The 13,667-nt window shown below is 47.8% G+C and overlaps 6 protein-coding genes across 6 annotated transcripts; 3 read left to right on the top strand and 3 right to left on the bottom strand.

The window, feature by feature from the left end:
• The first annotated feature begins 102 nt into the window (after positions 1 to 102).
• On the top strand, positions 103 to 2,052 carry K460DRAFT_369710 (uncharacterized protein). The gene has a single exon (XM_040934005.1). It carries the CDS (start codon positions 110 to 112, stop codon positions 1,886 to 1,888), a length of 1,779 nt encoding a protein of 592 aa, XP_040784264.1. The 5' UTR covers positions 103 to 109; the 3' UTR covers positions 1,889 to 2,052.
• A 504-nt stretch (positions 2,053 to 2,556) lies between these two features.
• K460DRAFT_344789 (uncharacterized protein) lies at positions 2,557 to 3,190 on the top strand (the record flags this gene model as incomplete). The annotated part of the gene is made up of 2 exons (XM_040931262.1): positions 2,557 to 2,897; positions 2,954 to 3,190. 2 exons carry the CDS (start codon positions 2,557 to 2,559, stop codon positions 2,961 to 2,963), a joined length of 351 nt encoding a protein of 116 aa, XP_040784263.1. The 3' UTR covers positions 2,964 to 3,190.
• Positions 3,191 to 3,289: 99 nt separating this feature from the next.
• On the bottom strand, positions 3,290 to 5,223 carry K460DRAFT_291425 (restriction of telomere capping protein 5; the record flags this gene model as incomplete). The annotated part of the gene is made up of 2 exons (XM_040929279.1): positions 3,290 to 5,121; positions 5,181 to 5,223. 2 exons carry the CDS (start codon positions 5,221 to 5,223, stop codon positions 3,290 to 3,292), a joined length of 1,875 nt encoding a protein of 624 aa, XP_040784262.1.
• Positions 5,224 to 8,624: 3,401 nt separating this feature from the next.
• On the bottom strand, positions 8,625 to 9,728 carry K460DRAFT_419720 (uncharacterized protein; the record flags this gene model as incomplete). The annotated part of the gene is made up of 3 exons (XM_040938030.1): positions 8,625 to 9,174; positions 9,221 to 9,528; positions 9,573 to 9,728. The coding sequence occupies 3 exons, from the start codon at positions 9,726 to 9,728 to the stop codon at positions 8,625 to 8,627; spliced, it is 1,014 nt and encodes a 337-aa protein (XP_040784261.1).
• Positions 9,729 to 10,376: 648 nt separating this feature from the next.
• K460DRAFT_409152 (uncharacterized protein) lies at positions 10,377 to 10,840 on the top strand (the record flags this gene model as incomplete). Its single annotated transcript, XM_040937227.1, has 2 exons — positions 10,377 to 10,391; positions 10,451 to 10,840. 2 exons carry the CDS (start codon positions 10,377 to 10,379, stop codon positions 10,838 to 10,840), a joined length of 405 nt encoding a protein of 134 aa, XP_040784260.1.
• Positions 10,841 to 10,911: 71 nt separating this feature from the next.
• On the bottom strand, positions 10,912 to 12,844 carry K460DRAFT_388571 (glycoside hydrolase family 5 protein; the record flags this gene model as incomplete). Its single annotated transcript, XM_040935704.1, has 3 exons — positions 10,912 to 11,987; positions 12,039 to 12,734; positions 12,784 to 12,844. 3 exons carry the CDS (start codon positions 12,842 to 12,844, stop codon positions 11,014 to 11,016), a joined length of 1,731 nt encoding a protein of 576 aa, XP_040784259.1. The 3' UTR covers positions 10,912 to 11,013.
• Positions 12,845 to 13,667: the final 823 nt, after the last annotated feature.

Raw genomic sequence — 13,667 nt, 5'->3', positions numbered from 1 at the left:
GGCCGAAGATAACTTCAACACAATGATCCTGGAGCTGTTGAAAGGTTTGCTCCCATCTTTGGACAGGGATGTCGGCTTCGATGTTGATCCTCCAGAAGCCGTAACCGACATGCTGGTGGACAGTAAGATCCTCAACTTTTGCGTCGAGCTCTTGCGGAACGACTCTTTAGACGACGCTACGAAGCGCAAAAGTCTCTATCATGCACTCTTGAGCTTCCTTCAAGCAATCGGCATGCACGTCATGGCAAATCGGACACTGTTTAGTGAACGCTCGGTACAGCCTGATGCGGTCAATCTCCTGACGTTATCTTTTCGTGGGAGTAGAACCAGATCAAAGGAGACCGCTTCGTCTGTCGCGGACAGCCTCCGTAACTTAAACACCCAAAGTGTTCTAGTCCTCCAGAGCGCCAAGACCAACGAGAAAGACTTTCACTCGGTAGATGGACAAGATATGCTCTTGCTTTGCCGGGAAATATCAGAACTCTCGCAGTATATTCTTGCGTACACTGAGGCGGGGTCTAATCAAAACGTCAAGGCCACAATGGTGGACCTCGCTATCAATGACGTACCCGATGAACAGATACTGACAACTCATGCGTACGCTTCAAAAGCAACGTCCTTGAAATTCTCACCACCCGGCCGTTTCAAGCGCTTAATCACGGAGATTACAACTTTGAAGACAGGGCTACCTCCAGGCATCTTCGTCCGATATTGTGAGAACCGGCCAGATGTTATGAAGGTAGCAATCATCGGTCCTGGTGGAACTCCGTACGAGAACGGTATCTTCGAGTTCGATTTCTTCTGCGATTCAAGTTTCCCCAACAAACCGCCGATGGTACAATTTCGGGGAACCGGGGGAGGACGAATCTCCATAAATCCAAACCTGTATGCAGATGGCAAGGTCTGTTTATCTCTGCTCGGAACTTGGGCAGGAGAGCCTTGGACACGGGGCGAGTCAACACTTCTTCAAGTCGTTATCTCGCTCCAAGCGATGATTTTCTGTGACGAGCCATGGTACAATGAGCCAGGTAGAGAAGCCGCATATCACCGCGGCTCGGGGCAAGATCCAGCAGCCGCCTATAACCAAACGATCCGTGAGCACACAGTACGTCACGCAATGTTGACCTGGCTTGATCGACCTCCACAGTTGTGGCACGCTGTGGTTGAGTCTCACTTCAAGCAAAACGCCAATAATATCTTGAAGACCGTGGAAGAATGGGCCAAGAAGAAGGTTCCAAATCATCTCAGTCATTATGATTATGTCGGTTTCGAGATGGAAGACTTTATGCCGCCGATGGGTAGCCGTACATCGGCAGTGGGTAAAGCCGACCTTGAATCGATGCTCCCGCGACTACAGATTGCATTGCAGAACCATGGCGCGACTTATGTCATTCAGCAGACTCTACAACCCACTGCACGGCAACCTTCGAATGTACGTGTTTCAATGCCACAACCCACGATATCGTACCCTATGCCACCAAACCCCATGTTGCCGCTACCACTAGGACCACCACCGCCCTATAGTGTAACGCAGACAAAGTTCCCAGGTTTGAACCTACAAAACCAAGGTCGTGGACCAGGTCGTGCGCTTGGTAGTGGAGGTGGGCAATCTAGTAAGAGTGCAACAAATGCAGCTCCAAGCAGTCATGGCGGATCCATTTTCAGTGGCTCTTTCGACGGTTACGGTAGGTACGAGACGAGGTCAGCTACTCGTAGCCGCAGTGGACCTGCTGCGCAAACGGGAGATGCAAGCGATCCTGTTGGTAACGCGCCGCCGAGCCCATTCCCAGGAGACTCTAGAGGACGCGGAGGATCCGCAATAAAGATAAATAGAGGAGGTCGTGGTATGCTTCGTGGTGTTGGGCGCGATGATCCTCGAGGTCCATAGTCTAAGCTATTTATAGTCCTTAGGAAGGTGAGGTAAATGAATTGAAGCTGCGGTCCTAGGCTGAAACAAAGATAGTCTGGAGGACTGCTTAGCTAAGGCATATCAAACCAGTGTGTGGGCGCACTATTTAGATGTACCTGAAAAATAAAATTTAATGCTACGCACGATTATAGCACTAGAATGGTTAAGCTGACGTCAAAGTAATAACTTCACGTTCAGGTGCTCTTCACCAAGAGAAAAATTGCACGCATGCACATACTTAATCTCGAAGAACCAATTAGTGGAAGCGAATAATATCATGGGGCTTGGTGATGTAGAGAACAATATATGTTCACCTGATATTACTGAGGGATAGTGGAGGCATCCCAACCTGATTGATCCAAGGCATGTATTGGCCACTTTCTTCTTCCTTGCTATTAGTTTATCAACTAATTGATCAACCCAGTGATGAGGGTACATTGTGCAGCTGTTGAATTGAGAAAGAAGCACATCAACGGTGGCTGTATATAAGTACGGTGGCTCGTGCACATCTTGGCATACATTTTCCGCCTTCAACTTCGACATCGGTCCAACAGCATCCGCATCGCCAAACACAACCGCGACCTTAACAAAATTGTTCGCGGCCCATAGACACAAAGTTTCTCGCGCTGCTAAAATAACCGACAAAGATGCTGCCGCGCGCCCTCCTCCCCCTTCGCCGAACCCTCTTCGCCCGCCCAGCGCTCCGAACAAGCCTCCGCATCCGCTCAAGACACATCCACACGCCGACATGTAGCTGTCTACGCCCAAGCCTTCAAACCCTCCGAACCTACGCGCAAGAAAACACACGGACAAGCGATCTGGTGTCGCGCTTCAGCGGCTTAAGTGTAAATGGGCCCCGACAGCAAACGCGCGGCATGAAGGTGCGCAGCTCGGTGAAGAAATTATGCGACGGGTGCAAGAGCGTCAGGAGAAAGAAGGGCCGATATGTGTATATTATCTGTAGTAAGAATCCGAAGCATAAGCAGAGGTGAGTTGGGATATGACATGACTTGGGTGATTAGACGTGGACTAACGACCGTGTAGGCAAGGATAGGATGATTGCGGTGAGAGGTTGAGGAAGTCTGAGAGGGATGTCAGGCATGAGATGGAAGTGCAGTGTAGAGCAAGATCAGTAGGATGATCTGTATCATATGTATGCATACCGAGCATCTAGGGCGTTGGAAGGACTCTTTATAATGAAATGTTAGATTCTCAGCTACACCACGATATTTCGAAGCCATGGGGAAGAGTTCGAGAAGTATAGATTCTGTGGTCGTTTCGCATTATCATTATCTCGTTGGCCAGAGTGGTGTGTCCAGGTTCCTTACACCCAGTCTATCGTGACCAGATTGCTATCAAAGCACTCCCTCGACCTCCTACTTACCCCATACTCCCGCCACTCCTACTATCGGATATAATACCCGCCATTCTAAGTAGCTCTCGATCCATCTCCTGATCCCCTGTGCCCAGATTAACCCGTCTCCTCGCCTCTGCTTCTCTCTCCTGCCACGCCCACTCCTTCCTTTGCGCCTCAGCAATTTCATCCCCACCGCAACCCCACACTTCCAGACTCTCAATCTCGAAGCGATCTTGCCAGTCCTTCCGCTTCCTACATGGGAGGTTAGATGGGTGGAAGGAGCCGCCACCTTCAGAGAGGTGTGTGAATATGCCGAACTCGAGGGCGTCGTCTAGATGGAGCGAGACAGGTCCGGGGCGGAACGAGCTATGAGCAGAACTGTGAGATGCAGATTGTGCGGGGATTGGGGTACCAAAACCGAGGCCGGCGGGGTGGGTGGGCGACTTGTTGAAATAGATATAGTCGGTGCTGAAAGCTGACGTGGTGAAGACATCATGCATAGGACTTAGTTGAAACAAGATGGCCGACGAATCGCCAAAGCAAGATTTGCTGGTGTGTTTCCATTGCGTGGGTATGTACGCTCCGTATATTATGGTCTGGTTTGATGATGACCCCTCTGATATGCTACTCGGATATCGCGTGGGAGGCAGCATGTCCTGTAGCGCGCGCTCACGCGTGCTCGACGGTACTGTAGGGAGAAGACTACCCTTCACCAGGAGGATGGTGGGAGCGCGCCAGTTGAAGACTTGCTTCTCAAAGGAGCCCATGCTGAATCCGTGCGTGTTGCCGCTGTAGAGGGGCCGCAAACGTCGAAAAAGACTGTTCCCCTTGATGAAGAAGGAGAGCTGACTGAGGATGGTGATGTTGAGGATTTCACCCGGCTGTTGTAGGATTGGCTCGGGATCTGCTACGGATTTCGGTTGTGGTATGACGGTGTGAGTTTCCTTTGTGGGAGATGTGGGGTCGGGCTTGCGTTTGGAGAGGTCGAAGTCTTTCGCGAAGAGGAAGTGCTCAAACAGGGGGTTCAAGCCGTTGAAAAGATATGGAAGACACACCGAGACGACCTTATCAAACGTTCGATAGCTTACGCCAGGGTGATTCTCGACGCCGAAGGAAGACAGGATGATATTTGCAGTTTGTCGCAACTCTTCGATATGCTCGTCTGATAGTGTCGGGGCCAAAGTTGAAAGGCTCTGCTGAGCATCTATGGGCGCAATCAGAAGCAATAGCTCGACAAGCTTCAAAAAGTTGTCTGTAGGAATGATGGAATGGTGGACATTCGACTGTTCGCCGTGTTTGAACGCTTCTATAGCATCCATTGAGTCCAGCGCTGCCAGGACCAGCTCATCATCGTCCTCTCCGTCCTCCCCATCTCCCTCTTCTGGCGCATCAATTGCAAAGCCAAGATTTCCGCTCCCTTCTTCTAATCGTTGAAGATTTTCACTCGCCTTGTCCTTCTCCTTATTCTCAACCCCCTCGCGGATTCCTCTGTCATAAATCGCCAAACTCCTGTAAATCTCCCTCGACCAGATCTCCCTTCCCCGCTTCTTCACAACCGCAGCATACCTCTCCGTCAATATCGTAACAACCTTCAGCAGCGCGTCATGCGTAAGGATAGCAGGTGCTTGGCTGGGTAACGGGAAAGCGCCGAGATAGCTAGCCATCTGGAAGACGACGGAGCCCACGCCCAGGGCGTCTGGCAGCTCGAGGAAGCGACATAGTGTGCTTTCGCTCCAATATCGCACCCCTGACTCGGTGTCGGCTAAGGATCGGAAGACGGAGTTGAAGCAATAGAGTTCGAGAGGTGAGTAGCTCTTTTGTGCGAATCTTTGAGCTATCGTATGGCTCAGCTGCTCTAGCTGGTGTTAGCATACGAGGTTGAAAGCTGCCTTGAGCGAAGGCTAGGTTACGCACCAAGCGTCAAGTGGGGAGTCTCATGTGAGGAGTCTTGACCCATAATCACGCGATGTGGCCCGAAAAGCCGTGACACGTTTTGGGAGTTTGTCGCGTTCCTCCACCGTTCGTCGATCTGGGGTGCACCCGGCCCGGGGTTAACGCCAACAAAAGCCGAGGGGTTCGATCACTAACCCTCGCACACTCTGCTTCAAGCAATACACGTATCTCACCCCCTACATTATAAGTGCGCATGCAGTTCTCATTTTTCCATTATTCATCATTAAGTGGATATGATGACAATAAATTGCCTTGACATATAGTCTACTATCCCCGGAGAAGTTCGAGACGAGATTTATACCTACTATGTATACGAAGAAGCAGGCTGCTCTTACAACTATACCTCCCGTAGGCTGCACTTTGCCGGTGGAGAAATTGTATCTTATTTACAGCTGCAAAACGATATCCGAGGGGATGTAAGGCGTTTGTCTCTGGACGAATACGATTACATTCACTTTTAGCTTCGCAGACAAGCAGGAAAGTCATCACGGGCTTCGTAACCGGGCAGCACGCTTCGAGCGACTCTTGCATTCTGCTTATTGGACAAAGTTGGTGATGCTCCACTACGTCGCTGACTGTGTCACGGATACTATGGTGGATGAGGTTGTTCAAAAGCATCGGTCTATCAATAACCTCTTCCGGTCGTAAGTTTAAGCACTTCGGTGAGGAAGATATATAAGGCTGTGGTATTCAAGGCTGCACCAGCTTCGAGACGTATTGTCCGCTTCTTTCGGTGACGCTTTACATTGTACCCTGGACCTCGCCTCGGTTCGTTTTTATCTCCAAGGCATGCACCTCCTCAGTATTATCCAAGAGAGGAACGGCCGTTATTTGTTGAGGGTGCCCACCACAAGTTTTTTGGGTGGCGTCCGCAATCATGGTCGATTCCAAGCGACGAGGAGCTTTCCCCACTTGAGACCGTCTCGACCTAAAGAATCAATGTGATCACACACACCTCCGCACTCGAAGTACTTTTATAGAACTAGCGATAGCTCAACTAGGGCGTAGGCGCTTTGAACATCCTCTTCCATACTTGGGTTACTGCTGACCAGGACCATGATGGTTTTGACTACGCCAAAGACTACAGCGATCTAAAGTGGTATTTCTCAGCGACCCCAGTATCGATTCGAGTCCCCAATAGCCTGAACCTAGAAGTTCTTAAGCAACTCCGATCTATTGTGCTTCGAGAAGACTGCAGAGGCTTTGGTAATCCATAGGCTCACGCCGAAGGGCTTAAGAGTTTTTGTCTAGAAAATCTAAGCTGAGAATACTAAGGCACGCCGGACTCCCAACAAACCTTGTACCCTCTCTGTGGGCTCAATATACATCCGAGGACTTATCTCAGCTGCGCGACGGGATGACTTAGGCTCATAAATACGTCTGTGTTATAGTTGCATGGCTACTCTGCACTGCTCTGTTGCATCCTTGCAGTATGCCCCCCGACTCATTCACCATTCATCTTGAAGCTGGATCTGAACAGTCCGTCCGATTATGGAACATGGTTGAGGGAGCTGCCACCATGATGGTAGCCTTCCTTCAGTATCTCCAGGACCTTTAAACCAGGTGTGTTTTGCGTATGGACTTCTGGGTAACCCCTATGGAAGAATTTGGTGCCTCGAGAAGTCATTTTCACCACTCGTCAGACATATCGTGGCACGCAAATCCCTTATCAGATTGCAAGGATCCTGTGGTGGACCCTGGGATGCGTCGACCATGATAGAGAAGTGCTGCAAGTGGACTCTAAAAGACTAGACCCTAGCTTTCGATCCTTTTTTTGGGTACCTCGAAAAGTACTACTAAGGCCTAATTGATCGCCTAGAATGAAGCTGTCTCAGGTGGCTTGGAATATATTCTGCCTTCTCTATCTAATGCATACTGGTCAAGTTTGAGTGTTATGCTAAAAACGGTCTATTTGTAGCGTAAATTTCAGAGTTTTAATTGCTATCTGATGGTCTCTCTATCTGTGGACCCTGACGTCTTTCCTTTGTTCTCCTAGCCTTCAGTACTTCTCAAAGTTCTCAAAGTCTCCTCAACGTACGCGTTCAATTTCTTCCGCCTAGGGTAGTCTAGCTCTCAACTATAGTTTCCTAACCAGCCCATTTTAATAAAAATAATATTTTAGTTACCTAATTTCTGCTTTTGCATTTAACTAAATACTAAACTTTTACTATTATTTTAGCGCTTATAGTCCGTACAGCCTAATTAGTTATTTTTTTATTATATTTTTAAACTGTTTAAAAAAAGCTATATATATCTAATTAGCTATAAACTTAGTTTAGCTAATTAGTTTTTTAAGTAATTAGTTAAAAACTTTTATTTTAGCTACTTTAGTAGGCTTAATACTTAGTATAGCTTTTAGTATATTATTAGTAAATAAGTATAAAAAAATAAAAGCTTTTTACTTATTATATAATTTTAATAAAAAAAGGCAAGTTGCATTATAGCTATATTTTTTTTTATTTTTATAAATTGCTAAATTTTTTTTATAATAAAATTATTAAAAAAAAGCTTTTGTAGTTTTAGCTAAAGCAAGTTTAAAAAATTAATACTAAAGTAAGCAAAAAAAAAAAGAATTTGTTGTACTATTATATATTAAAAATATAAAAAATAAAAAATAAAAATTATAAAATAAAGTAGCTTTATATAAGCTTTAAAAGCAAATAACTTTTTTTATATTTAAATTATTAAGCAGATACAATTAAAACTTGCATCAGACTTATTAGAGCAGAAAATTAATATATAGTACTATAAAAAAATAATAATAAAGTTTAAAACTATAGTTTGCAACTATTTTAATTTATTTTAAAAAAATTAATATAATTATAAATACTTCTGCATTTAAAGTACTTTTATAAAAACTAGCAATAGCTTAACTAGGGCGCAGGCGCTTTGAAAATCCTTTTAGCCTTCAGTACCGTTATCACTATCATCTTTGAGCCTGCGTGGTACCTGTGAACGCAGCCAAATTCAGCATTTCTGAAGTTCAACCAAATGGCTACCTTCATCGCTCATTGTGCAAACCACCATTTTCTTTTCTGCAGATTCAAGTACCTAAACCTCTCTGATGTCCCACGAATATCTCCGAACAATCGCAACAAGTCCATGAGAGCGCCCACTTGGATGCGTGCTTCGGTCATTTGAGGGCCCACAAACTAGGATCAGTGCCACCCACAGTGAAATCATGAGAGCGGAGTGAGAATATTAGATGACGGAAATCCAAGTGTCCGCCAGCGCTGACCAACGTCAGGTCACATCGAGGACAGAGCGAGAATTAACGTCTTGTGTTATATTCAATAGAAACGGTGTAGTCATGATGCGAATTGGTATTGTAGACATTTTCGAACGCATGCATTTTCGCCGAGGCCACCATTGCATGTACGCTTAATGCTCCAATATCAAGGATACTCATGGAGTAGCCGGTACACCACAAACACTCTCTCCTCGATCTGAATTGATGTCGACGTCTCTCAGGGAACTTCCTGAGGAATTGATAACAAACAGATCATCAAGGCTGTGTAGCCTCCGCGGCACGAAAAACGGGAGCGTTTCCACAGGTTCGACTATAGAACTTTTGTAGATGGCAGAGCCTTCAGGATGTAGCCCTGAGTTGCTCCGCAGTTGCTGACTCCCAGGCTCCGAAGTCAAGTGACGTACCCTGTCAGGGCCGCTTGAGCTCAGCGACTCAGGAGTGAGAGAGTTTTGCGAGTATATAGATTGTTGGCCATCACCAGGCTCCTCGGGCGAAGGAAGAATTGGCTGAGCTGTATATCGAGGTATGGAAGTGTCAGATGTCGTGTCCCAGTGCTCGTGATGAGCTTGGCTCGATCCTAACTGGACTCCGGGACTATGTTGCCGAGGAACGTACGCATCCCGCCATCCATCTTGCTGCGACATAGTCGAGTGGTGCATTGCCACGTCTCGGAGCAGGATGCCGTTGGTAATAATCCAGAGGATACTGCGACACGTCAGTGGAGCACCACACGCAGTTTGATCATACTCACACTTCAAATGCCGCCAGTACCGCGCTTGCAATTAGTGCTGCAGAGTACATTTTGGCTGAGGCAGTGATCCTTTTGTGGAGAGATGGGGCCCGTCTTGCGTACGTCGTGCACTGTGACTCTGCCTCAAATCCGTAGGCGCATCGAGGATGCTCCCATAAGTTTGCCAGGTACGCTAGAAGTCCCAGATCTACACTCCAAAAGACAAGCATCCATATTTGAAGCCCTAACGCTACGTGTACATTGTTGAGCTTCGGTAGAATGTATTGTGACGTGAGCAGATACGTGCAGACTAGAATGGTAGAAAGGACCTGGAATCATGAGTTACCGAGTGCAATCGATCAGGTGTACTTACAACGACCAACGAGTAGATCAAGACGCTGTACGCAACGTAGTGAATACAGTAGGCATCAAATCCTAGGACGATAATCGCTAGTAGCAATTGCGCGCAGCGCAGAAGCACCACCGGTAAACGTAGATAAGCCGGTCGCTCATTCTCAGTCTTGCTCATCTCGTTACCCCGATGTTGATGTTGTCGCCGACTGAGGTCTGTTAGAAATGATGCAAACGAAGGAATTGATACTGGTTGTAAGAGACAGAGACGTGTGCGGAAGTTGAGTGTTCTTGTAACAAGACGTTGTCTCATTCTCTTCGCCTTGACATGTACCACGCCACCAGCAGTATTCAGAGGGTCTCAGAAGAGTTGCCTCCGCACATCTCGCCCCGTTCATATCCTGTGCTGTGCGGGGCGCTGAAAGAGAGTAGTGAGACCTGAGATCTCAAGCTTCTAGCATTTCCTAGCGGTCAGGCTGTTGAGCATCAGACGCCAACAAGCTGCCGGCATACCTGCCATCGACTTCCCTGTCATCGGTCGTGAAGTGAGTAGGGTGTAGTCAATTCCTTGAATGGGGAGGCAAGTAGAACTGGAAAGATATAGCTAGCTGTTTGTATCGGCAAATGCTTTTTCTACTAGCGTCCGGTTGTAAGACCGTTTCTAGACCGCTCTGTCGTACGTCAAGTTGGCTAAGCTGAGACATGGTTTCGACACGCTAAATAGGCACCCAGAGTAGCATCTCTCTCGGGTACAGTGTGCGTATAGTGAGGTAAAGAGGGACTACTGGTGGTTTAAGATTTGATGATGCTCCGGAGAGCGCAAAGTATGTCACCCAATCAGGTTAGACTGAAACTTCTGGGTGACCTGTAAGCGGCAAAGTTGTTAAAGCATATGTTAAGGATGGCACCTACTTTTCCGAGCCACTGTTCGAGGGTCTCGGTGATCCTTCACGAAAAGGAGGTATCGACGCCGAAGGGGAGAAGACGGGGCAAGAGTATCTCACCGCCACGGCCACGCGAGCCATCATCTTCGAAGCCGACAACAAAGACTTGGGATTGGTGTGTTTCTTGGGTGTTGGCATGACGAAAGTCAGCACTTGCGATATAACGGTCAAGGAAGGCCAGTACGTCAAGAAGGGAGATGAGAGTGGCATGTTCCATTTCGGCGGAAGTACACATTGCGTGCTATTCAGGAAAGAGGTTGGCTTGGATGGATTCCCGAATACTGAGAATCCGGAAAACAATGTTCCTGTGCGGTCTCAACTGGCTGTAGTAAAGAAGAGTAACTGAAAAAGAGGCAAAACATACAACATACATAGTAATGAATCCTAGAATCTCTTTGTCTCCAGGCTTCATCAAAACTCTCATATATACAGCCCCATTTCACCCAACATACCGTCGAATATATACAAAGAATCTACCCGTCCAGCAACGATAGCACTCTCCTCACTTTCTCCCCCAACTTACACCGTGATAGTGTAATCCACCGAGTTCCCCTCCTCCCTAGGATAGAACTCAATCGTGAACCTCGTCGTCTTGCCCGCCGCTCTAATCGCATCTAGCACCGCAGCCTTGATAATAATATGACTCCCATCCCAATTCCACTGCCCATTGTACGTCATTCTTCCGCGCTGCAACTCAGGCAGGTTCTGCGTCCAGTCATCGACCAAGAAAGTACCGTCGCTCTTGACGGCTTTTACCGCGGCAGGCCGATTCTGGCCTGCCCATGTGATGGGTATGAGCAGGTCGGCTGACGTCGCGGGCAGCGCGGAGCTAGTTGAGCCGAGCACGGGCGTGGAGTATCGCAGTACGTTCACGAGGAGGTCAGTGCCCTTGTTGAATGACAGGGTGAGATTTGCGAGGGAGCCAGTGGGGGCAGTGGGTGTCAAGATTGTAGCGAGGAAGGAGGCGGAGAAGGTTATGGTCTCGCCTGCAACTTTGTAATCCTTGTCTTTTGTGAGGGCTTTGTTGGGGGCTGTGATCTTCTTGAGCGTGTTGCCGTTGAAGTGGAATGGTAGGATGGTATCATTGACATTGGTGCCCTTCTTGTGGTAGATATACGCTGAGCTTTGTTGCTTCGTTATGGAACCGTCGGTCGTGCTATCGGGCAGTGCGTTTGGAGTGCCTTTTACTGCGTTGCGATAGATGTCTAGTGCGACGGGGTCACGCCACTGGTGTGTTGCACGGTCTAGGAAATCTGCACCATTGTCCCACAAAATCGTTGCGGTGTTGTATTTTGCAGCAGTCCGGAGGAAAAAGTCAAAGTACCGCCAGCGTGCCGCCGTCTCGGTGGCCACGGGTGAAGCGGCCCACTCGCCGATAATGAGGGGAATATCTGTGAAGTTTCTGCGTACAGCAGCGATGTCGGCTTCTAAGCTTGCCTTGTCCGCTTCAGAGCCCCAGGTGGTCTTGCCCCAGGCTTGGAAGATGTAGTCATCTAAGGGGATGTCAGAACGTATAGAGTGAAACGAAGGCAGATTAGACTTACAGGGCGAATAGTAATGGTACTGGATCCCCCATGGGTTCTTAAACTTCGCGTCTGGCCTCTCAAACCACTGAGACGTCTTTACGGCATCCTCGCCTACACCAACAAGCGTGACAACTCTCTGCGGGTTATAACCTCCGGCATCGTTAATGGCCTGGAGAAAGATATTGTTCAGCCGATTGACAATCTTGCCATGTTCCGCGGTCGTTCCACGGATCTCGTTGATAGTTTCGAAAGCGACCTTTTCACTTTTGCAGGCGAGTTTGGTGCCTATCTGATACCACAACTTCGCTAGTCTCTCTTCAACCGCGGTAACGTTCGTGCTCGCTTGTGTCAAATCCGCCCATGTCCAACTATCATGATGCACATTTACAATCACATAAAGACCCCTATCCGTAATGAGATCGAGGACATCAGAAACCCTCTGAAGCCACTTCTCATCAACCTTCCACTCCGGACCCTGCGAATTAAAGTGGTACGCCCATGTGACGGGTAGACGGATGCCTTTGAACCCAGCTTTCTTGACGTCGTCAAACGTGCTGGCGACGACAGGTGGATTGTTCCAACTGCCTTCAGTCTCGACAGCATCTAGGGTGTTTCCAACATTCCAACCGGGATTGATCTCGGCAAAGAATTTGGATGCAGGGATGGCGGAGAACTTGGAGGTTGAAGGACATGTGACGCGAGTGCCGTTGGTTGCTATTGACTGTTAGAGTCTTCGGAAAGGAATTCGGGGCTTTGGACGTACACTGAGCGAGAGCAAATGCACCGTTGAGCAGCAGCGCTGCGCTAGAGTAGGACACCCTCATTATTGATCCTAGAGGTCTTCTTAACTGACACAGGAGGTCTGAGAAGCTGTAGACTTATGAGAAGATATACTTTAGTGAACCGCAAGAATGATGCAAGTGCTTCATCACCTCGGTATTATAAAGGACCAAAAAGCTATGCGATTCGGTCCTTGTTAGTTACCTTGTGATTAAATCCATAGATGAAGTGGCACCCTAAGAAAGTACTAAATTAGACTAGTTCAAAGGGTGGTGCATTCATGTTCTTTGCTTATATTAGTGTAACTGCCTTCTTACCCGGTTTTCGAGGGCGGAAGAAGCACGGAAGGTTTCCAGAACAATGGCCCACCATCATTAGTTACGTGATTGGTCAACTGCAAGTTTTGTTTCCCTGCCGTCGGATCTATATTGCATACCCCGGATATAGTTTCATATGCAGGTCCCGACGGGCCTAACCTCCAAATTAGCCAGATTGACGTTAATTTTCCACCAAGGACCTCGTCAGCCATCTGAAGACGTTGAATGTAAAATGGTTCTGCGATTTTACAGTCAGTCGACTGGCTTGAATAGGAAATCGACCATGTACCCAGGGAAGCAACCGAATTGACGCCGAGATCATGCGTTACAAGGTTTACAGTGTCATGTACACAGACTATAACAAAACACAAGAACATTGCAAAGGTTCTACACATAGAAAGAGGAGCTGGAAAATGCTTGCCTGCTCCAGGCAGTTGACACCGCAACACCGTCCCGAATATGCAGGATTAGAGGGGTTGGTTAACAGACAAATTGCTAGGAAAACAAGAGTGGGAAAAGTTTTCGATTCCTAAATGATGACTTTGCCTCC

This window comes from Cucurbitaria berberidis (genome assembly GCF_010015615.1).
Source record: "Cucurbitaria berberidis CBS 394.84 unplaced genomic scaffold K460scaffold_5, whole genome shotgun sequence".
NCBI classification, from domain to species: Eukaryota; Fungi; Ascomycota; class Dothideomycetes; order Pleosporales; family Cucurbitariaceae; genus Cucurbitaria; species Cucurbitaria berberidis.
This window is presented reverse-complemented; position numbering and strand designations above follow the sequence as displayed.